General features: G+C 41.8%; 1 protein-coding gene across 5 annotated transcripts in view; it reads left to right on the forward strand.

Moving 5' to 3' along the window:
• Positions 1 to 25563, forward strand: part of LOC129740259 (dopamine receptor 1) — a 708993-nt gene that overhangs the window by 553804 nt on the left and 129626 nt on the right. For all 5 annotated transcript variants that reach the window (XM_055731865.1, XM_055731866.1, XM_055731867.1 and 2 more), the window contains one exon: positions 6501 to 6630. In XM_055731865.1, the coding sequence (XP_055587840.1) occupies positions 6501 to 6630 (130 nt within the window). The remainder of the gene's footprint in view (positions 1 to 6500; positions 6631 to 25563) is intronic.

The raw sequence follows: 25563 nt of genomic DNA on the forward strand, positions 1-25563 counted from the left end.
AAAGGTCACTTACCTAGGGTATCTTTTGACCGAGGATGGAGTTGCGATTGACAACTCTAGGATTTCGCCGATCCTCGATTACGCAAGGCCGCGAAGCGTAAAGGACGTTCGCCGGTTGCTAGGCCTCGCAGGTTTCTACCAGCGCTTCATCAAGGAGTATAGCAGAGTGGTAGCCCCGATCTCCGACCTCTTGAAGAAAGCTAAAGGGAAGTTCATCTGGACTGAAGCAGCTGAATCCGCCTTCGAGGAGCTAAAGTCCGCCCTAATATCAGCCCCGATCCTCGGAAACCCCAACTTCGACTTACCGTTTTCAATCGAATCAGACGCATCGGACAATGCCGTGGGAGCCGCCCTGATTCAAAGCGTGGAAGGTCAGTCCAAAGTCATCGCCTATTTTAGCAAGAAGCTGAGCAGTACGCAACGCAAGTACGCAAGCGTGGAGAAGGAATGCCTTGGCGTATTGCTGGCAATCGAGCACTTTCGCCATTTCGTCGAGGGTACGCGCTTCAAGGTTGTGACGGACGCACGCAGCCTTCTCTGGCTTTTCACGATGGGAGTCGAAACCGGTAACGCAAAGCTGCTTCGATGGGCACTCAAAATCCAATCGTACGATATCGAGCTAGAGTACAGAAAGGGGAAATGCAATATCCTTGCTGATTGCCTTTCCCGATCCGTTGAGTCGATTTTCGCGATTTCCCAGACTGATGACGAGTACCAGCAGCTGATCGAAAACATCAGGAAACATCCAGCGGACTTCGCAGACTTTCGTGTGGTCGAAGGACAGATCTTCAAATATGTGAAGCAGCTAGGAAAAGTCGAAGACCCCAGGTTTCAATGGAAACGTTACCCGCCGAAAGCGGAGAGGAGAGAAATTATCGAGTCCTCCCACAACCAGGCTCACCTCGGACCAGATAAAACGCTAACTCTAATTAGAGAACGATTTTTCTGGCCCTTAATGAGTAGCGAAGTTAAAAACTTTTGTAGGAATTGTGTTCGTTGTCAAATGAGCAAAGCTTCAAATCAGAACTCGACACCACCAATGGCTGAGCAGAGGAAAACCGCAGAATATCCGTGGCAGTTCGTAACCATGGATTACGTTGGTCCGCTTCCAATATCTGGCAGGAACAGGAACACATGTCTGCTCGTCGTAACGGATTTGTTCACCAAATTCGTATTAGTCCAACCGTTCAGACTAGCCACCGCAGAATCTCTTGTCCAGTTCGTGGAAAACCACATATTCCTGCTGTTTGGAGCTCCTGAGGTGATACTTTCCGACAACGGTTCCCAATTCATTTCCGCCACATTCCAAGATTTGTTGAAGCGCTATCAGGTTACGCATTGGAGAACGCCCAACTATCACCCGCAAATCAACGACACCGAAAGAGTCAATCGGGTGATCACCACAGCTCTACGCGCATCGATCGTGAAAGATCATAAAGAATGGGCGAACAACATCCAGAAGATCGCCAACGCCATACGAAACACCACGCACGACGCAACACGTTACTCTCCGTTCTTCGCTCTTTTCGGTCGGAACATGGTCAGCAAGGGAACCGAATATCGTAGTTTACGCGACTCACCAAATGGTAATACGAACGAGATCGACGACGAAGACCGGAAGAAAATGTACGCGGATATCCAAAAAAACCTACAGTTAGCATATCAGAAACATTCCAAGCAATATAATTTACGATCGAACTCAAATTGCCCCACTTATTCTTTAGGCGAAAAGGTTCTAAAGAAAAATACTGAACAATCGGACAAGGGGAAGGGATTTTGCGGGAAATTGGCCCCTAAATATGTGCCCGCAATCGTCAAAAGATTAGTAGGAAGACATTGCTACGATTTAGTTAGCCCTGAAGGAAAATCTTTAGGAATATTTAACTGCAAATTCCTTAAAAAGTTTGTCGATCCTGGTTGATTCACTTATTTGTATCAATCAAATTATTATCAAGCTATGTACTCCAGTTTTGACTGTAACGACAAAGCACCATGACGCGAATAGCTCTGGTTGCAGGAAATATCAATTAGAAATTGTACACGTTTTTGTTCTCCACCATTAAAAAAACGACAAGAACATCATTACAATTCTGGCAGATTAGCCAAACTACTTCTCTAACAGTTTTTAAAATAAATTACCGTTCTTCGTACGTTGATTGGCAAGGCCTTTCCCCTCGACCAGAAGTCAGAGCGAGTTCTTAGATCTAGCCAAGATCTAGTGAATGATGACCTATAAAACCAGAAAACTCGGAGCTCTTAAAGCGTTGATGAGGAGTACCGAAAGGGAAACAAAGTGCGAGTTTAAGTTTGGGGAAACTTAAATGATGACCAACTAATCTCCATGCCTTTTGCGGAAGAACATGTCGAGCGACTTAGTCAATCGAGCCTGCCGAATAACCAACGAATCTAACGGAATTTGAATATTAAAAAAAAAAAATCGTCAATCTTTGATTGCAACTTCACCGCAATGTTGGTCGCAATCACATGATTGATTAGAAATCCGCTAAACTTCTTGAGATGTTGCATAATTAGAGGGCACATATTGCCGTGCAGCATCGTATGCTTGTAACATTTGTAAATATTTTCTTCCGTACTTTAATTTAAATTATTTATTTTCTTGTTGCGTAAGTTAATTTTGCATGTTTAGGGTAATTTATATTTTATATAATATCTTTAAGTAGCTTCTAATTCATATTTGAGAATAAAAGTATTTCAGCTTGATGTAAAAAAGTAATAAAAGTTTGGGTACCTTGAGATGTTTCGCCGTTTATGGACACCCCGTGTCGCGCGACATCGTATGAATGTTTATGTAGCATAGCACCCAACTCGATTCACCATCCTCGTCATAGTCTGATCAGCACCTAAAAATCAATCAAAAGCATTAGTTTGTGCATAATAACTCACCTAATCTATGGAACTCATCCTCCCTATGATAAACGGGAACAAACTGCCATCGGGAGGTCCAAAAAGAGTCCGTTCGATACCATCCATTGGCCCCGGAAACCACCTACAGCTCGCCTAAACCCTGTAATACAGTCACCACTTAATCAATGCCTGTAATCAAAGAAAGGGTTAAAATTAATAATAACTTACCACGAGAATTCTCTAGCGCACGTCCAACAAAAAAAGATCTTATTAGAACACCGAATATTATCCCAATTACCGTAAAACCGCAGACAAAAGTTCCACTCCAATCCATGTCGATTTGTTTACCTTATTAATTTTGACGTTTACAGCCACGGCAGATAGTGTTTCGATGCATTAGTGTGTTTATTCATTATGGTTAGTAGCAGTTTCGTTTCATTGAGCTTTATAGCACAAGCATTCAAGTGTGCTTCGGAAGCTTTGCTTGCAGCAACATAAATGCAAGAATGATTTCGGACGTTTTATGTATGTGTTACGTGGTAGAAGTCAATCATTCTGATTGAGCTTTCATTGATACTAACAGAATGCATGAATAGCCAGCACTATGTTTGGCGTTAGATTCTGCATTGATGTTATTGTTGTAGTAGTTGTGTGGACGTTGCGTTTTAATAGTCATGAAACTTTTCCCAAGCTTATGCATGGGCGTGATGTGACTTACTAAACGCGTTGCGGTAAATTCCGTGACGATTTTTTTTCCAAGAAGTTGGAGTTATTTGAAACGGAATAAACCTGTATTATTGTTTGTTGAGATGTTCATTTTTGCGGTGAAATCTGTCTAGGCGTATTCAAGCGGAGGGCTTGGAGTTGTCTATGATTAGATTGAACCTGATATTTAGGAGGAGCGTTGATTTCATTCAACATGTGCGGTACGGTTAGCTTGAAACGGTTTTCTAATGAAAATTGTGTAGTCTCAATGTTGACTTAACCTGTTTAGAGTTCAGTTTGTCCGAAATTATTGTTGCTCATACATCGAAACTAAAGTCAGCCAACTGTGATGTCATATATTAATACACCAAAGATCAATGAACCATTAATAGTTTATTCATAGTAGGTACCTGTTAGTGATAAGATTATCAATAGTACCTGTTATTTATTATTATATTTAGTTTAATAGTCCAGTCCATTCATAAATATCGTCATTTAGTTTAATAGAGGGATGAATTTTCTCATATTCGCCCCCTTACGAAAATTTGGTTATTATTCAATAACCAAATTTTCGTAAAAATAGTCTGGTGTTATGTAGCAGTCCTCATACTCGAAAATTCGATATTTTTTCTCCGCCTTTAAGTAGACCCAATTTGTCCGTCACTCGATCGATCTCGAACATAATATCGATTCGCGCGATCGACGGTTTGAGTAATGCGGTTCGTCACGCTGGGGGAGACGTTCATACATTCTCCCGCGAGGTGTTGAATTGTTTCAGCTAGAACCAATTAGCTACTGCGATTCTAATGCAGCTGCCGAAATTCTTATCTCTTGAGATAATCTCATAGAACTCTCAGGGATTATGAACTTCCGCCGAGGGCGTTCGTAGCAAGGTCACCTTCCCTGTTCTGAGAGCTCAAGGAGACGATCAAACGTTTCTTGAGTGTGATCGGCAGTGGAAGTGCGCGTGGGCCGAGATTGATTGGGTCCGAATTTTGGGTAAATTGAAGTGCGGTCAGGACCTTCAATTATAATTAGATTATTATTTGTTTGTTTAGGTAAATAAGCTAGGGAAGTTGCGTGCCTAGATAGTTAGAGCGTGTGATTCGTTGCATCATAAAAACTGCAGGTAAATTGTGCGTGTGAGAATAAATCGTGCGTTGTTTTAATTTCTTTGTGCCGAAGAAGGCACAGCACATTTTTCCCACCAGAAGCGGATCAATCCAGGGATCACGCAGCACTCCGCTGCTTAATTTTCCCGCCACACCAGGAACACCCGACGTTCAGACCCGTCGGAAGCGAGGCGCTCCGTCTACATCGCGTCTCGGGGGAGTGTCGGGAACTCCGCGTGGCCGTGTGGGCCAACCATTGTCACGGCCAACCAATCGCCAACCCAAGTGCTGCTCAAGGTCAAGGTAAGGCAGCACAGCGTCGGTCGACGACCTTTGACCGCAGGTCAAACCACCGAGCACGTCAGCCAAAGCACGTGCTTGTGCGAACATCATTCGCCGCCCCATCGACACCTTCTTCGAGCATCTGAGTCGTCAGCCAGCATCCGAGAGATGACTCCTCAGCATTAGGAGTCGTCACCGCCCGCCAACAGCTCTCTCCATCGCCGCCAGGTAACAGGGGCACAGGATCTGGTGAGTCCATCCCGTTGGGAAAGCTATTATAGCATCGAAGGGGTCGTCATCGAATGACGAAAACGTGAATTTTCCCACCGAAATATGCTTGCGGACGGTTAACATAGCCCCGTCACGAACATAATCCAGTCGAGAGGTCGAATTTCCCGTACCACCGTTTAGGGAAACCCCGCTGGTGCAGCATAAAAGCCCGGGTGCGACAAGCTATGTTGCTCTAAAGCTTGTCGCATAAAACACGCACGATTTGGGGGGAATACATTTAGGCGTTAACGAGTCGCACGCATGATAGGATAGGTAGAATTTGAATGCTTTAAATGTTAGGATTTAGGAAATAAATAATTAAAATTGTAATTGTCATTTGATTTCTTTCTTACTTAATTGAAAGTTTTGACCGAACTGGGGTAGTCCGGGGTAGGACCTGGGGGGTTCATGGGCAATTAAGCTGTCGTTTGCATTTGGTATTCGGGAGGTCGTCAGCTCAGTGATGAGATTGCCAGGAATGGGCGATCTATAACTGAGTTGTTCTAAGGATTTTATGTTGGTTGGTAGCAATTTCGTCATGTGTTAGTTTCGTCGCATTTTGGGTTAGCTATTTGGAGAGCCCTATCTGATCCGATCCTTAATCACTTTTAAGGACAATTTATGGACTCGCCCTCAGCGGAGTCTCACCGGGCATATTAAACCGTGGCGTACGATCTCCTAACGGAGTGGCGCTTAAGTCGTACGCCAGTAAGGGATCGGTCAGTGGCGGCTACAATATATCCTGAATTTTATCTTCACAACTTCCTGAATTTCCGAAAAAAAAAGAATTTTTGCAACCCTGCACAAAAGCAAAACGCGTGGAATTGAAAATCTCACATGCTACTACAAGTTTTGTTTGAGAAGAATGAATGGTTTGCAACACTATTTAACTTGCTAGCCCGAACAAAATTAAACTGAGAATAATATCGTTTTAAAAAACTTCAGCAGATTTAGTGTAAATTTGCTGAAAAGAATTATTATGTCGAACGTTGCTTGTTACATAAAATAAACAGTTTAACGTTTTTAAATATTTTCAATTAACTCCAGATTCCTAGTTTTTGAGTACACTCGAAACGGCAATAATAACAACGTTTGAAACCTTGTTATAAAATCACATCTTGCTCGACAGTCTCGACAAATCATTCTGATTGAAATCAGCACAATTCTTGCACCTGTTGCTCCAATTCACGCACATACAAATATGTATAAAAATTCAATTGATTAACAATATCGTATTCGTGTGCTATTTTATTTCCTTTTCTCCAGGATACTGGATATTCGGGGCCCAGTTCTGCGACACTTGGGTGGCATTCGACGTCATGTGTTCAACCGCTTCCATTCTGAATCTGTGTGCCATCTCGCTGGATCGGTACATTCACATCAAGGATCCGCTAAGGTAAGTAAAACTGACGCACAGTGTAACAAAAATCGTCAAAAAAAAAAGCAATAAATTAGATTTTTGTTCAATATTTTAGTTCAATATAATGAAACATTTCAATTTTATGATTTTTCGTTTAAACTAAATTCAAAAGTACACCCCTATAAAATGAAGGGATTGGCAATCCTTCGATTAACAGGGCACACTGATTCCATTGAAATCGAATTCGATAGCCGGCGGTATCATGAATCAAACATTTACCACCCCCGAGTTGGCATAAAAAAAACGCGATGGCAACCGAAAGAGCATTAATCTTCGTTTACTGTTAGTCATTTTGTTCGAAGTATGCTGTTGCTCCCTGAATATCCGGCAAGGATCAGCTCTCTTGGAGACCCGCGCACGAAAGTAAATCTGCTGGATGGGAACAAAAATCCGTTGGCACGCAATAACTTTTTCCCACCGTTGTTGTCCTCGTCGCCATATGAATGAGCTGAGCAGCCCCACAGTGCCAGAGCATCATGTTTTCGGTTTATTGACGGCACCATTTCTTTTTTTCGATTTCAGCCAGGTATTGGATTGGAAGGCGAATTGATCTGACAAGAATGGGGAAAATATTTATTATTGCGATTTCGTTATGAAAACGTTTCACTGGTGACGGGAGCAGAGCGTTCCAAAGAAGGAATAATCTGGTGGATTGATTTGTTTTGTTATTAAATTGACATCTGGTTAGGCTGTGAAACACTTATAACTGCTTTGATATCAAATCCTAATCTATGATAAGAAATAAAAAATCGTCTAATTCGCTGACAGCGCCTCAAACATTCAAGTACTGTAAAACGCTGACCAGTAGTAGCTGTAGTGAATTTAAAAAAGCAATTGATAACATTTGAATTTGAAATAAAGTATTTCTTTCACATTCCACAACCCGTTTGCTTCTAAATGTTTTTTGGTTTCATCAGGAGAGCTGTTTGTTTGGAAGCCTTGAAAACAGTAGATATTCTCAGATTTTGATATTACTTTTTTACAAACAGAAAAAAAAATTCAAATTCATACCAAGTTTTGTCCATTAGATACTCAATTTATAGGCTTTTAAACGTAGAAAACAGTTTTCAAAAATTCAAACTATAGACTGAGTTATTGATGATAATGTGCAAAAATTTATTGTTGGTCTTGATACCGTGATTATTAACAACTCTGAAATTTAAACAGAGTAGGGGAGGAGCGGGCTATATGCGCCTATTAAGCAGAGCACTGATTTAATCAAATATCACATCGAATATGTGTACAAAAAGTATATACACGTGTGCAGGCATCTGTTTTCTATACATTGGAGTAATTTTTATGTTAAAATTTTCTTCTGTTTCCAAGAAAATGAATTTATTATAAGTGTTGTCTAAAATGCCGAACTTCAAACCGTGCGGGCTAAATGCGCCTATTTATGTTTTGAACAAAATTTCTGTTTTTTGGCAATTTTTCCGTATAATTTCATTGAAACTGCTAGAAAGTAATAATTTCCGTACGACAAAGCTGAAGTTTTATAAAAATCTATGTATATTATAATTTTATAGAATAAAACAAAAGTTAGGGTTGCCATACTATGGAGGCAGTTCATCCATGAGAAAAACTTTATCAAATCTGTTTTAAGATCTTCAATTCTCTCTTTAGATGTTCCTCAGAGCGTAGATTTGAAGGTTCAATGATAAAAATAATTTATTTATTATATTTAACCTGTTTTTTTAGGATGGAGGCATTTTACAAACATGATGGGGGCATACAAAAACACTCTATTATTCCGCTATAAAATCATTATTAAACCTCCACAAAAGCTGAAATATGTTTAATTTCTTAAGTTCATTTGAGTGAGAAACAAAAACCATCCTATTTGAAGTGCTTCAAATTAAGGTCAGTTTTATAGCATTTTCGGCCTCTAAATTTTGGCAAAAAACTGCGTTTTATACACCGTTAAATTATTCAATTTCGAATAACCTGTTTATTTCAATATCCGGCGAATCAAATCATTCGCAGTCAAATAAAGCACCAGAAAAATATATCGAGACGGGTTAATTGATAAATTTGCCTGCTCCCACAAATCAGACTCTATTCCAATAATGAACTTCCTCAAAGGTGGAATTATCGGTATAAGATTCTATGCCGGACCAGCATTAACAAGCTTTCTAATAACTGGCATTGTCCTCCCAGCGCAACCTCTAAGAAACCAAATAAAACATATCCCATCTCCTATCAAAAGACAAAACAGGATGGAAACAATAAGCCAGCAAGAATATTGTAGTATGATGTTGCGAGCGTGTATCTAAACCAACATTAGAAAAATCAACATTCTTTGTTTCAATCCGAGACGGCAAAAAACCACCAGCCAATGTGCTGTACTTATGTAGGGGAGAGGCGGGCTATATGCGCATATTAAGGAAAGCACTCATTTTCTCCCATATTCCAATAGATAGGAGTCTGAAAACTATATGCACATGAGCGAACATGTGTTTTCTATACGTAAGACCAATTTTTCTGTTAAAATCTCTTACAGTTTTTGTGAAAATAATTTTATAATAAAAAAAGTCAAAATAGCCGATTTCCGAAACTGGTGGGCTAAATGCGCATATTTATGTTTTTAGCTATATTTCATTACCACTTGCAATATTTTGAAATTATTTAAATGAAAATGGTAGAAACGGATGTTAAGCATACGTCAAGGCTGAAATTTTGATGAAATTTTTTACATCACTAGTTCTTTTGCATGAAACATAGTTAAGTATGCCATATGGCCATATTTCAGGGTAATATTTTGTTCATATTGTATTTTTATCGGATCAGTAGGAAGTTCTTCTTTTTTCGCTGTAAGATCGTGATTTGAGCGTAGATTTAATGTTTAAATGATAGGAAGTAAAAATTTATAAGACTAATATATTTTCCTTGATAACCATTTAACCTGCCTTGATATGGGCATTCAGAACCTGTCTCTTATTCCAATATCTTTTCATTTACAACTTTGCCAAAAGCTTCAATTTGTTGAATTTCCTATTTCCAGATGAATAAGAAAGAAAAACCACTTAAATTGTTGTTCACAGAATCTGTACGCACAATAATTAAAGTTCAATATATTATAACAAAACTTACAAAAATCTTGTTTGAATTTTTAAATTTTTTTGGCTTTATATAACAATTTAATTTTTTCATGCCATGTGTTAAAAGCGTGTTACCCTCAAACTGCACTGATTAGATATGATGAATCTCTAGCCATATCGTCAATCGGCTGTATGCGCATATTACCCAACATGCGCATTTAGGAACACTTCCCTATGTATACCGGCCCGCAATAAAAAAAAAGTTTCTAGTTTCCCATTCCCTCCCACCCATTCCTCTCCCATTCTCATCCCTTTCTCTTCAAAGACAAGAAAGGATGAAGAAAAATAGGGGAGAGGCGGGCTATATGCGCATATTAAGGAAAGCACTCATTTTCTCCCATATTCCAATAGATAGGAGTCTGAAAACTATATGCACATGAGCGGACATCTGTTTTACATACGTTAGAGCAATTTTTCTGTTAAAATCTCTTACAGTTTTTGTGAAAATAATTTTATAATAAAAGAAGTCAAAATAGCCGATTTCCGAAACTGGCGGGTTAAATGCGCATATTTGTGTTTTCAGCCATATTTCATTTACACTTGCAATATTTTGATTTTATTTAATTGAAAATGGTAGGAACGGATGTTAAGCATAAGTCAAGGCTGAAATTTTGGTGAAAATTTTTACATCACTAGTTCTTTTGCATGAAACATAGTTAAGTATGCCATATGGCCCTATTTCATGGTAATATTTTGTTCATATCGTATTTTTATCGGATCATTATGAAGTTCTTCTTTTTTCGATGCAAGATCGTGATTTGAGCGTAGATTTAATGTTTAAATGATAGGAAGTAAAAATTTATAAGACTAATCTATTTTTCTTGATATAGGCATTTAACCTGCCTTGATATGGGCATTCAGAACCTGTCTCTTATTCCAATATCTTATCATTTACAACTTTGCCAAAAGCTTCAATTTGTTAAATTTCCGATTTCCAGATGAATGAGAAAGAAAAACCATTAAAATTTTTCTTCACAGAATCAGTACGCACGATAATTAAAGTTCAATATATTATAATAAAACTGGCAAAAATCTTGTTTGAATTTTTAAATTTTTTCGACTTTATATAACAATTTTATTTTTTCATGCCATGTGTTAAAAGCGTATTACCCTCAAACTGCACTGATTAGATATGATGAATCTTTAGCCATATCGTCAATCGGCTGTATGCGCATATTACCCAACATGCGCATTTAGGAACACTTCCCCCTACCTGCCAAACGGCAAGCGGCCAATGCAGTGCGTTTTGTTGATAATCAAAGGTAGCAGAAAGACTATGGACTGGCCACTCGCCACAGATCCAGAACACTCTAGTTTTTTGGCTTCTTCGAACATTATTCTTGACTCTTGGGTACAGCAACTTTACGTCAGATCAACAGTGTTGTAAATAAACGAGAACGGCCGGAAGCTTGATCTTTGCTTCGCCAATGACGCGTTCCGTTTACCAACTATCTGCTTTACTAGCTAATCTAGCTTTACTGGTTACATTAGATATCTCTAGATTGTGTACCCCCGCTGATAACCTCACAACCTTCTACTTGGACTACAAGAACGCCGATTTCGATATCATTTCTCGCGTACGCCATCATAGACTGAGAATCCGAGCTCGAACTAGCAAACCCTAATGCTGCAGCCGAAACTTTCTCGCACATCCTAAACTACGTAATCAACCGTCATGTGCCGAAACGCACCGAAAATGCTAATCCTCGGACTCCATGGGCTTTACGACAACTGAAAGCGACAAAAAGGCAACAAGCACAAGCAATTACAACAAGCACAAATCTGCGCATATCAAGGAAGAAAATCGCCAACTCATCTCCGGCTTTTTTATAGCCAGTCAACGTTGTACATATCAAAACCATCTTAGTCGAATTCAGCGAAACCTAAAAACTAGCCCAAAATACTTCTGGAACCACGTCAAGAATCAGCGGAATGAATCAGGAACACATCACATGGCATCATGGCGAACTCTGACTCCGGAATCTGCGATCTCTTTGCCAATAAATTCTCGAGCATTTTTGATACATCTTCAATAACTAACGATCGACTTGATTGTGCTATCAGGAGTGTTTCACCACTGGGATTTTCTTTAAACGGTATTACAGTCGAGGATACAACCATCTCTAAAACAGCCACTAAGCTCATAAACTCCTTCTCTACGGGCCGGATGGGATACCAGCTATCTTCCTGAAGCGTTTTATGCTTTTTTGCTGTCTCCTGTCAGGCTCATCTTCCAAGCTTCGCTTGATCAGGCCACCTTTCCCTCACTGTGGAAAGAAGGCTACATGTTCCCGGTTCATAAAAAGGAGATAGGAAAGATGTCAATAATTACCGAGGAATTTCAGCTTTGTGTGCTATAGCAAAACTTTTCGAATTGGTAGTTTAAGATCCCATTTTCTGCAAGCATAACTAAACGACCAGCATGGATTCATGCCTCAACGCTCAACTACAACTAACTTACTGACCTTTTACTCGTTTGTGCATAAAGTTTTGCAAAGAAATCCCAAACAGATGCTATCTATACCAATCTGTCTGCCGCGTTCGACAAGGCGAACCATGATTTTGCCATCGGAAAGCTCGCACGTTTAGGATTTTATGGATCTCTTCTTGGATGGTTCCACAGTTACTTAACTGGACGTAAATTGACAGTTCGTACGGGGAACTGTTTTTCAAGGCAGTTCTCAGCTTCATCAGGCGTGCCTCAGGGAAGTCATCTAGGGCCATTAGTATTCCTGATCTACTTCAATGACGTGCTGCAACTTCTCGATGGACCAAAATAAGCGTATGCCGACGACTTGAAACTGTTCTACTCTATCATAGCCCTGTAGGAGCCCAGCTTGTTTAGTTAAATCAGGAGGCTACGGTTTTCAACTAATCTAATTATTTGATATTAACTCGAGATGTTTAATAATGAAGAAGCAAAACCAAACTGAAGCGTCTTTCATTTAAGCGGCATCCTACAGTTTTCAGAAGTGGGATTGAAGCAAGAAGAACCCGGTCTGGAAAACCCCGAATTCCCGAAAAAACATTTTTCCATGGATCTCCCGTGAAGCTGAGAAAATACGAAGCGTTCCGGATCTGTCGGAGAATGCTGAAGGAGCAGCTTTTCCAGGCACTGGCGCTGTCGGACGACAGGCGGTGCTGGAACCGAAGATGCCGGAAGATCGATTTCCCTTTTCCGGACGATGGAAGGATTTCATTGGAAGAGTTTAATACGGAAGTTATTCTAGCTATTCTAGAAGATCTCGTACGGCAAGGCGGACAGAAACGATCCGGATGCTGTTTTATTTTTTATTAGTTGATAACCCAGGTGGTAAATCCAATTTACGGATTGCATTCCAAGGCACGGCGAGCCACCGCGTCCCCCCAGTTTGCTACTCTGGGTCCATGGGTGCAATTGGACGACTCATGATACAATGCTAAGGAACACTGTACCCCCTACGCCATAAAGTCCACCTGGGGCCACTGACCTTTGTTCCCACCTCGAACTGTTTGACACACTTTACTTCAATAGTGGGAGGTCATTTCGCGCTAGTGCGCTCCAAGGCAATACTCGTTTCCGAATCCTCTACCAGCAATACCTCATTCTAACACAACTCGATGCTCAATCCCTCCTCTGACGAGTTAGGATCCGACATCTCATCGTGTGAATGAGGTCCCCACACAGCGCAACTACTAACTTTGTAAACACGCGGGTAGGAGGGGTAAGCCCCCTAAGCCACGTGTAGGACTCAGACTCCTCCGAACTCACAAATAGTGTTGACTTAAGTCACCACTCAGCGCAACTTCCCGATCTTCAAGTCGGGCGCTTGACCACCCGAAGCGCAGATCGAGCTATAGAACGCCCTCATCAGGTCTCACTCGTGGTTCGGGCGCATCAATTCCCGAAACGCGTGTCGAACCCTGACACCTCCGGCAAAATGTGCCTGTCGGTCACTGACGTGTAAACACGTCCCTAAGTGATAGGCCCACCATTGGCCACCACTTTGCGCATCTACTCATTTTGCGAGTCGGGTCATTACCCACCGAAGCGCAGAACAAGTTGGCGATCGCTCTCCCTCCGGTCGCATCCGCATATCAGGGTCATGACCCCCCGAAAGCGTGTTGGACCATCACGAACACACCCAAGTACTGGTACCAAAGTACCCGGGTGCATCACTTCTTCCGTGCGGGTTTGGCAGACCCGTCGACGGCCTCTAGTGAGTTTGGTGTAGTTCTCTTGGCCGTACATCTGCAATACGCCGGACTTGCAGACACGTTTCCACTCTGCACCACGAGGAGGTGGAACTACGTCGCAGAACGATCCGGATGCTGTGGTAAGAGCTAAATGAGTAGCTGTTCCAGGCACTGACGCTGTCCAGATGACAGGTGGTGCTGGAGCCACAGATCGCGGAGTCCTTTTTCTCTCCTGGTCGACGGTCTGAGGAGCTGGAGGCAGAATTCAAAGATGATCACCGCAAAATAAGCAGGGTCTGGAAGATTCTTTGAAAAATATGAATAATAGCAGTAAAAAGCGATTCTAAGATCACAGGGTTAATATAAACATTTGAGCGTTAGTTTTCTAGAAAAAATGTGTTCGAAATTGGAATTGAAATTCGCTATAATATATATTTTATACATTTTATAATACATCGAGGACGATGAATCTGTCAGGATGGCCGAACTGTAGGAGCCCAGCTTGTTTAGTTAAATCAGGAGGCTACGGTTTTCAACTATTCTAATTATGTGATATTAACCCGAGACGTTTAATAATAAAGAAGCAAAACCAAACTGAAGCGTCTTTCATTTAAGCGGCATCCTACAGCCCAGAGGATGTGAACTTCCTGCAGAACAACTTTAACCTCTTTGCCTCCTGGTGTGATGCCAATCGCCTACCTTTAAATCGTAGTAAATGCGCGGTAATATCATTTTCCGGTAAACGACGTCCGTTCACAGCCGTTTATTTCCTTGGAAACGATGCAATCTCTCAAGCTCAACACGTGAATGATCTTGGTGTGATTCTTGACGTGCGGTTGGACTTTAAGACTCATACCAACTATATCGTTGACAAGGCCTCCAGAAGCCTTATGCCCTTCGACATTTAAACTGGCAAGCCTCTTTTCGACTTCCCAGCCGCTGCCGCCTGATCAACATCGACACGCTGCAAGCCCACAGGACCGCCACTCGTGCGTCTACCGTCGCTGATCTACTTTCATCAAGAATCTCCCGCACTATTAGAAGTTCTTCCACTTAGCGTCCGACCTCGAGGTTTGGGGAATCGGGATCTTCAGCTCTACGTTCCTCTTAGACTGAACAATTATGGGGCCAACTCTGCGATAATTGGCGTCATTAAGACTTTCAATCGCTTCTCAGAGCATTTGATTTTGACGTTTCGATGGTTGTATTCCAAAGAATGAATTCTTAGTGTTCTAAGTTCAGTGTAGATTTGTATTTGTAGTTAGTCTCTTAATTTTTAAATATCATTTTATCAATATATGATCTGTTGATTTAATAATAATAGTAATTTGAAAGCCGAGATGGGACGTTGCAGTGAGTTCGATTCTCATTTTTTTTTGTATGAATTATCCAATAGGATGAAAACCCCATAGAATGTTTTTCTTGTTTCGCTTGAATACAGTGATAATGCAACATTTTGCTTGGGAGCTCGAGTCTTTATTCCAGTAGTGCTTTTCCAATCGTATCATCTTTGGTACATTACACTTTTCAACAAATTTTCGGCACAGAGAATTGCGCAATATATGTAGGGATTTTTGCAACTTCTTATAAGGGTGCGAAAATATGTCGCCAAGAAGATCCTGAATATTAGGACCTAAAATGTTGATGAGGTTCTCACAATTTAGGCAATGAAAGCATTAAAGTGAATTGCGATGAATTGGAGGGGCTTAATTTGTAGTCCAACCGGTTCACTTGCATCCTTCTTTTGAATTTTTGAAATCGAGGATGTGGAATTCAGGTAAAGTTACGAAAAGGAAGCTCAGAGAGCTGGAGATCAAATCCCATTCGGAGCTTTGACTTAGTTCATTTTTTATTTCAACCAAACTTTTGATGATCGCATATTTTGCTTTGTTGAAGAAGAAATTGAATCGCAGAGTGTTCTCTTTTGACTTCTTGTCTACGATGTAAAAAAAATCGCATTTTAGATTCATTACCTTTTAATGACGGGGAAATTTAACAAGCTGTTGGGCCAACAAAAGTGACAGAAACATGTTAAATTAATTTTGGTCGAAAAAAAAGTTTTTTTCTTGCAATAATTTAGGTATTAAATTTTGGGTTAGGGGTCGGCAAAAGGGGTCGTCGATATGATCTTTTCACTGTTGTAATATTGACGTTTTTAATCATTAGATCAAGATGAAAATTTGTACATGGGAGTTTTGAGACTGGAGCAACCGATTTCAGGGGTCAGGCCCAAAACGCAACCACTAAATGTAACAATAGAAATGTTATCACATTACACGTTCATGTGCAATAAACCAACTTTGACTAAAAGATCAGAACCCATTCAACAAATATGTTTCTAGTGAAATCAAATGATTTTTATGATACTCTAACAGTGGAAAATAGAGGGAAGCTATTTTCATGTTTTTGTAGACCTCTTTTCAACTTCCGAACCAATTATAATGAATCGATGAAAACCACAAATTGTTTGAATTTGTTTGGTAATGTTTTAAATTCAGAACTTGCAGTTAAAACCATACAGACCCGTTCGATTTTGGCAACACGCCAATACATTTTGTGTTGCCAAAATCGAATGTTGCCAAAATCGAATGTTGCCAAAATCGAACGGTTTTTATTCTCAACTATTTTTTCAGTTCTTTTTACAATATAACTATTATTATTATCAAAAAAGTTATTTTTAGCAATTTCCAACCATTTGTAGTCATTTTTAATTTTGTTTCATCATGTTTTTTATGCATTTTGCACTTTTCTTGTTCAGTTTATAATGTTTGTTTTCATTTGTCATATTTGCTGTTTTTGTCATTCTTCATCATTTTTTAGTTGTTTTTTGTCATTTTCATTCTTTTGTTTGAATTTGTTTTTCAATTTTTTGAATTTTTCATCTTTTTGCCATTTTTGAGTACTTTATAAAATTTTTAAAAAAAATTGTTTTTATCATTGCATTTTATCACCATTTCAGAACATAAAAATGTATTAATGGTGTTTGTCTAAATTAAATTGATCCTGTTGTGACATAAACCATAAGATAATGTTGTTTCTAAAAACCGTTCGATTTTAGCACATGTGCCGAAATCGGATGTTGCCAAAATCGAATGTTGCCAAAATCGAATGTTGTCAAAAACGAACGGTGGTCTGTATTTCATTAGACTATGCAATGATTAACCTGAGCAAAACTCACCTTACCTTCAGGGCACGTATGACGAATAAAAATCCATCGTTCTTTCTGAACTTCCAGGATAATCCAGCCAATCCGATTCGATTGAGAGATTATACGTTTACTTAAACAAAAGTGTTCACAAGAACTGTGCCGGATTCCAATCATTATCTTCGATTTTTTCGATAAAGCAGCTCGTAATCGGGCGAGTTGGTCGGGAACATTTTCCGAAACAATATTCATACAGCAAACAAAATCGAAGTAAAATCAACTTTTCCAACGGGCGCCGGGATACTCTGCTGGGGATAGTCTGAGTAAAGCTTAAACCCCATAATCCTATAGATCAACAAGAAAAGGGCTCCACCGTATATACGAGAACGCCTTCATCCTGCTACTCCGGGTAGCAATTGTGAGTCAATGTAATGCCTGTGTTTATCTTCAATTTTCATATTTCTCACTCTCGACTAGAAAGGCCTCATTTCTCGTACTTCCATCGTTTGGCAGGTACCAGCTCTACGTTTGCCAGCTGACTGGATATAAACTCTGGAAGAATTTTCCATGTCTTAGGCTTGGGATTAGTTTGCTAACGCTGGGCTGAAACGTCATGGCTGGTCCTTTGGGCTCGGAGCAACGGAATGAAACGGATTGAAATGATGAAACAATCACAGCTTAATTCATGGTCGCTTGCTTCTTCCTTTCAAAGTCAGGGAGAGAGACAGACACCGGGAGCAAGGCAGCCATCCAATTCAGAGCTACAACTGGAATCGTAACAGCACGGGTTTCACCAAAGCTGGAATGAGACCGGTTGTTTTTGAAAAGGCGTTCCCGGAAGTCACAGCTCTGTGAGGACTGATTATAGTGCTTGGAAAATCTTCAACTTCCAGATCAGATTATCGGATTGCTGGAAATATCATTGTGTGAACATCTTGAACCGTTTGGTGAAAAAAAAAGAAATGAACCTTTTTTCTATTAGAAAACTAGCTGACCCGGTGTGCTTTGCTACACATTCCAAAAATAAATGTAATTTGTAAAAATTCATTCAAATTTAGCTTTTGTTAGCACTTTTTAAGTCAAATCATCATAGTTCAGATCCAACAACTTGTAACGTTTTCATGTTGCAAAAAAATCCAAAAAAGATTTAGAACTTATTGACCGAAAGGTCCCAAAAAAATGCAGGCTTAAGCGCCAAATTTCACAAGAAATTTGCCAACATTTCGTTTAAATTTGCCCGGCGGCTAGCGGGAAGTCGTGGTCCGTAGCATGTTGTGAGGACACTAGCTTCGATCTACCAAAACACTCTTTAATTTACAAAACTTATATTGAAGAATATTACAATGTTTTGATTGGCCAAAAGATAACAAAAAAAAACACTACGTGAGCGCTCACGAATCAGCTTCAGGTCCGGCAGGAGCGGCTTCCGTCGGCTGATCCGGATTCGTAAAAGCATGCTCCAAAAGAGCAATCCAAAATAGAGGCCGCTGGTGTTCTGTTGAAAACCAGGGCGGAACAATTAGCATCACAAATCAGCAAATGATTATTGATTGGACTTACGCGGCCTCTTTTCGGTCCCAAATTCCATCTGGCGAGAGCGATCAAATTTCTTTTTTAAAACTCTTTCCGTTAATCGTATAGTGGCAATGAAAATTGCCTTTTCCGCGTGAAGCGGTCAAAACTATTACGGGTGGAACGGCCTCGACACCCCGATCGCTCTCGCGGCTCTTCTCCCGGGGCACGATCATCGCCTCAGCATTAGACTGCTGCCAGAACAAACCGCTGCTATCAACAGCAAAACACGGCACGGCCACCACAGCACGATACAGCAAGGCAGGAAACCGCACGGCACGTCGCAACATTGCACAGCACAGCACTTGGTCGTACTTTCGACCGATCGGGAGAAGGCCCAGAGACTGAATGATCCTCGCGCGAAGAAATTGCTGCCCTTTTATAAATTTTAACCTCGTACTGTTTGCAGCTGACGATCGAGTGTATCATCGATCGACACTCGAGGTTTTTTCTCGTCTCTCGAGTTTCTCCGCTCTTTCGTTGGAGGTTGAAGCTTTTGCTATCGAACTCGAGGTCAGTGGTGCTCAAATAAAATGCTACACTACCGTCTTTCCCGACAAAAAAAATAAATTTGTTGGCCAGAAAACTTAAATTTATTTTTTTTTTTTTGTAAGTTTACTTAACTTAGCTTGAAATTAAAGAAAATAGGTGCTCCATTGAGAGACTTAAAATGCAAAAAAAAAAATGCTCCAAAACATGATCAGAGACGTTCGAAGGCGAACCAATTATGATGAAACTCTTCATCGTGCATCAATTGATTTGATCTTCATACCGAAAAACTAATTTTGCTCCTCATACTAGAAAAGACTTTACTTAAATTAACTGTGGTGCTCCGCTATTCAGCAAAGGCTTTTTCCTCAAAAACTCGAATTGCAAAATTTACTTGCGAATTTTCGCAGATCACTTAATTTAAAACACTACGTCACACAATTGAAACAAAACACTAGAACAAAAACTGCAATTAGAATCAAACTTGTCTTGCTTCAAGATGAAAAAAGTTCCAATTACAAAATCGGTTCACAGATAAAGTCACAGATCACTAGATGAACATTTAAACAAAAATATACTCAATTTAGTCAAACAATATTGTTTATTAACTAAGAAAGCCCCACGTTGGGCGCCAATGTAACGTTTTCATGTTGCAAAAAAATCCAAAAAAGATTTAGAACTTATTGACCGAAAGGTCCCAAAAAAATGCAGGCTTAAGCGCCAAATTTCACAAGAAATTTGCCAACATTTCGTTTAAATTTGCCCGGCGGCTAGCGGGAAGTCGTGGTCCGTAGCATGTTGTGAGGACACTAGCTTCGATCTACCAAAACACTCTTTAATTTACAAAACTTATATTGAAGAATATTACAATGTTTTGATTGGCCAAAAGATAACAAAAAAAAACACTACGTGAGCGCTCACGAATCAGCTTCAGGTCCGGCAGGAGCGGCTTCCATCGGCTGATCCGGATTCGTAAAAGCATGCTCCAAAAGAGCAATCCAAAATAGAGGCCGCTGGTGTTCTGTTGAAAACCAGGGCGGAACAATTAGCATCACAAATCAGCAAATGATTATTGATTGGACTTACGCGGCCTCTTTTCGGTCCCAAATTCCATCTGGCGAGAGCGATCAAATTTCTTTTTTAAAACTCTTTCCGTTAATCGTATAGTGGCAATGAAAATTGCCTTTTCCGCGTGAAGCGGTCAAAACTATTACGGGTGGAACGGCCTCGACACCCCGATCGCTCTCGCGGCTCTTCTCCCGGGGCACGATCATCGCCTCAGCATTAGACTGCTGCCAGAACAAACCGCTGCTATCAACAGCAAAACACGGCACGGCCACCACAGCACGATACAGCAAGGCAGGAAACCGCACGGCACGTCGCAACATTGCACAGCACATCACTTGGTCGTACTTTCGACCGATCGGGAGAAGGCCCAGAGACTGAATGATCCTCGCGCGAAGAAATTGCTGCCCTTTTATAAATTTTAACCTCGTACTGTTTGCAGCTGACGATCGAGTGTATCATCGATCGACACTCGAGGTTTTTTCTCGTCTCTCGAGTTTCTCCGCTCGTTCGTTGGAGGTTGAAGCTTTTGCTATCGAACTCGAGGTCAGTGGTGCTCAAATAAAATGCTACAAACTTTGAAATGAGAGCTGCAGGAGTTCGCTTTCGACCGCGTTACCGATCGGACGCTTTTTCCACTTGCTCTGTGTACAGTGTAGTTTTTTCTCTTTCGCGTTCTCGTGTATTCTCAATCACGGACATCATTTTCTTTTGAGTTTCCAGTGCCAGTGTTGAGTTATCCGGCGAAACATCGTAACCAGTGTTTTTTTTTTCCCTTTGAGATGGGGGAAACTCCCCCAGTGTGGGGCGGGGCACTTAACCCGCCAGGAAATCGAAACATGAGAACTGTTCCTTCATGGATGGACCCGTTCGGGGAGTTTGGCGATATCCAATTTCTCCGAATGAAACCCTCCGGCCACCAAAAACTTCCCAAAAACCCCTTCATCATATCGGCGTCAGTCGAAAAATACGTCGGTAAAATTGACGGAGGGAATCCTACTGACCGAGGGGAGAGTTATCTCCTTAAAGTCAGGAACTCCGCTCAAGTCAACAAGCTGCTCAAACTGGACCGACTGATAGACGGCACTCCGATCACCATCGAGCACCACCCGACCCTTAATCTATGCCAGTGCGTGGTGTCATGTGAAGACGCTGCGGGACTAAGTAACGACGATCTGCAAAGTTTCCTTGCCGATCAGGGCGTTACGAAAGTGTATCGTTTTCTAAGAAAATCCGGCGAAAAAACAGTTCCGACCAACTCCATGGTACTCACCGTTAAGGGCACCACTCCTCCTCCTCACATCTTCTTCGGATTTATCCGCATCGCAACTCGGCCATACTATCCCCGCCCACTCTTGTGCTACAACTGCGGCACATATGGTCACTCGAAGCTGCGTTGCAAAAATTCCCCCATCTGCATCGACTGTGGTGACTCCGAAGTTCACAAGGAATGTCCCAATGAACCGCACTGTGTCAACTGCCAAGGAACCCACTCATCCATAAACCGGAACTGTCCCATCTTTAAGGAGGAACAAGCCATTGTCCGCCTTAAGGTCGATTTGGGAATTTCCCAAGGCGAGGCCGTCAAGGTGTACAAAAGCCGACTACAGCGTCAAAAGGAAGCCACTGAACGTGCTCAAGCCGAAACCCTTAAAGACGAGCGGATCCGTCAACTAGAAGCCCAAGTTTCTCAACTTCTGGAACAACTGGCCAAAATCAAGGACAATCTCAACGAATCTACTCTTGTCGGTGGTTCCACAACCACTCAAGAGGATTCCGACGACTCCAGCTGCGACTCCGACCGTGACGGCGGCTCCGATCGTCACACGACGGTCATCCGTACACCAAGCAACACGTCCACCCCGAAACGAAATAGGCAAAACAGTTCTATCGAAAGCCCACCCAGCCAGGTAACAACAACAACGAAGAAGAAGAAGCCATCCATACCAGGTAACCCCTCAAGTCCCCCATCCAACTCAATTGGTAAGTCATCTTAACTCGACTTTGAGAAATTCTTACTTCCGAAAACCAAACCCCTTTATTTTCAAAAATGGCTTATTCTACCCCCAATTCAATCTCCCAAATGTTCACAAACAACTGCAATATAACATCCACCAGTAAGAACCCCAAAAAATCTCCTGCCCCCAAAAAATCATTGAACTTTGCCGTTCAATGGAACACACGAGGATTAACATGCCGACTCCCAGACATCAAATTACTTATGAATAGATTCTCCCCACAAGTTTTGTCCATTCAGGACATTCTCTGCAACTCCTCAGTACCCCAAAATCTCATCAAGGGTTATCAATTGCACGTCTCCAGCAACCCAAGCTCCCGACAAGGCGCTGGCCTTGCAATTAAAAATGGAATCCCCTACGATCTGATCAATATTAACTCTACATTGAATGTTATCGTTGCCAAGCTGCACTACCCGTTCAACATTACTGCTGTCTCTCTCTACATCCCACCTCAAACTACCTACTCAGATTTCACTGAAAAGATCGACGATTTACTCCCACAAATTCCAACACCATTTATTATCATGTCTGACCCAAATGCCCACTCTCTGTCTTGGGGTAGTTCACACACATCCAGAAAAGGATCTTATTTAGAAAATCTGGCCATAGCCCATAACCTAACCATCTTGAACAACTCTCAACCCACCCGCCTAGACCCTTCCACAGGTAACATGTCTGCTCTGGACCTCACAATGGTCTCATGGGAGCTTGGTCCAAAATTTTGCTGGAATGTCCTCGACGACTGCCATGGCAGCGACCATTTTCCTATCCTGATCAAAATCCAACATCCTACCCCGCAAAACACTACCAGGCCTCGATGGAAGTACGACAATGCCGACTGGCTTGGTTATCAACTTGATGTTGACAGCCTACTATCAGCTCATACCCCTACTTGCGTTCAAACGTTCTCCACAATTATACTAAAATCTGCCGAAAAATACATCCCCCGCACTAGTGGTATGCCCGGGAAAACCGCCGTTCCCTGGTGGACCCCCGAGGTTAGAGATGCCATCAAATTACGGCGAAAAAGACTACGCGCTCTTAAACGTATCCCCAACGATGACCCTCGAAAAGAAACTGCTCTCGCCGACTACAAAATTGCTCGGTCTTGTTCAAAACGAGCAGTGAAGGACGCTAAAATCGCAAGCTGGCAGAAATTTACCGAAGAAGTACATCCAAATACCCCCTCCAATGTACTTTGGGCAAAAATCAAGACCCTCAACGGGGACTCCCGTAAAAACCCCTACCACATCTTGCTTAACAACAAATACACAAATGATCCTTCTACTCTAGCCAACTCCTTCTGTGACCTCTTTTCCTCAGTCTCAACTTCATCCAACTCTCCTCTACCCGATATTCCCTCCACACCCAGTCATATAAACTCCGACTACAATAGCCCTTTCACCATCGATGAACTGGAGTCTTCCCTTCGAAAAGTGAAGGGCCTATCCGCCGGCCCAGACGAAATAGGATATCCCCTATTAAAAAATCTATCTCTCCTCGGCAAAAAGTGTTTCCTCAACATCCTTAACCTTATCTGGTCGGCAGGGAAACTTCCCGACAGCTGGAAGACTGGACTAGTCATACCTATTCCCAAACCAAAGCAAAACCTACACCTGATCGACAATTATCGTCCAATTACCCTTCTTGATTGCTCCGGGAAAATCCTAGAAAGGATGGTGAACCGTCGTTTACAAGCCATCCTAGAAAAACGAAAGCTTCTAGATTCTCGACAGTTCGCTTTTCGGACCGGGAGGTCCACCGACGACTATTTCGTAGAACTAGAATCCACCCTTTCAACCTCCTTAAAACAACACCAACACGTCGAATGCCTCTCGCTCGACCTGTCGAAAGCGTTCGACAGGGTTGACAGACCGGCAATAATTACCCAACTGGTCAAATGGGACCTTGGCGGGAGGATGCTCCAATACATCAAAGACTTCCTCACTAACCGATTCATTCAAGTGCTCATCAACGGAGCTCGCTCATCCGTTAAACCTATTCTTGGAGGAGTGCCTCAAGGCTCTGTTATTGCCCCCACTCTATTTCTAATTGCGATAAACACACTCTTCCACACAATCCCTAACAACATCGAAACACTAGTGTACGCTGACGACATACTCCTAATCTCCACTTCTCCTTTTGCTAGAATGGCTCGAAGAAGACTGCAATCGGCGGTCAATTTGGTTGCTGAATGGGCCCCTACCGTTGGGTTTCAGTTTTCTCCCTCCAAGTCTTCCCTTCTTCATTTCGGCCCTAATAGAAGAAAACTCAAAAAAAATACCCCCAATATCAATGCTTAACCAAATCATCCCACTAGTGCATTCTGCCCGGATATTAGGAGTGTGGGTCGACGACCGCCTAAACTTTAAGTGCCACATAAATCAAATAAGAAAGAATGCTATTAACAAGCTCAATATTCTCCGAATTCTCACCAACAAAACCAGTTTTGCCCATCGAGATTCGCTTTTTCGATTTCTCCACGGCTGGCTTATTCCCTCTATCCTTTACGGTCTCGGTTTTACCAGCCTCGCACTTGACGAAGTTATCAAAAGACTGGAACCGCTCTACAATAATTGCATCCGGACAATTAGTGCCGCATTCTGTACCAGCCCTATTTACTCTCTAATGGCCGAAAGTGGGCAACTTCCTTTCAAATTTCTTGTCGCTAAACACCTTTCCTCCAAAGCTATTCGTTCTCTTTCCTATCAATGCCCCTCAGACTCCCCGTTGGTCCAAAGAACCAACTCACTATTAGTGGAAATTACCGGAATTACCCTCCCACCAATCTGTTCAAGAGATGGGCTGAAAATCAAGTTTTGGAACGAACCCACACCTAACATAGATCTGTCCCTGAAACATAAAATCAAAGCTGGGAGCCCCCCAGCGATCGTCTTGCCCTTCTTCCGACAACTGGTCGATGAAAAGTACCTTGGACTGCCCCACATTTACACCGACGGTTCCAAGACCAACAATGGTAATGTCGGATGCGGCATACACAATGGTATCTCCGACCGAAGCTTGCCTCTCCCTAAATCCTGCTCTGTTTACAGCGCCGAAGCCTACGCCATACTAGAAGCAATACAAATGTCAGATCCAGGTGCCGTTATCTTTTCAGACTCGGCCAGTGTTCTGACGGCGTTGGCTGCCGGCAACGTACTACACCCATGGGTCCACACCATCTCAGAGACAGCTCCCCGGAAAAACATCGTACTCTGCTGGGTGCCGGGTCACACCGGTATTCAGGGCAATGAGGTGGCCGACCGACTGGCATCCATCGGTACAGAGCTTTCCCCTCCCTCAATTGAAATCCCGCAATCTGACGCCACTCGATTCATTCACAAGA

This window comes from Uranotaenia lowii, chromosome 1 (genome assembly GCF_029784155.1).
Source record: "Uranotaenia lowii strain MFRU-FL chromosome 1, ASM2978415v1, whole genome shotgun sequence".
Classification (NCBI taxonomy): Eukaryota; Metazoa; Arthropoda; class Insecta; order Diptera; family Culicidae; genus Uranotaenia; species Uranotaenia lowii.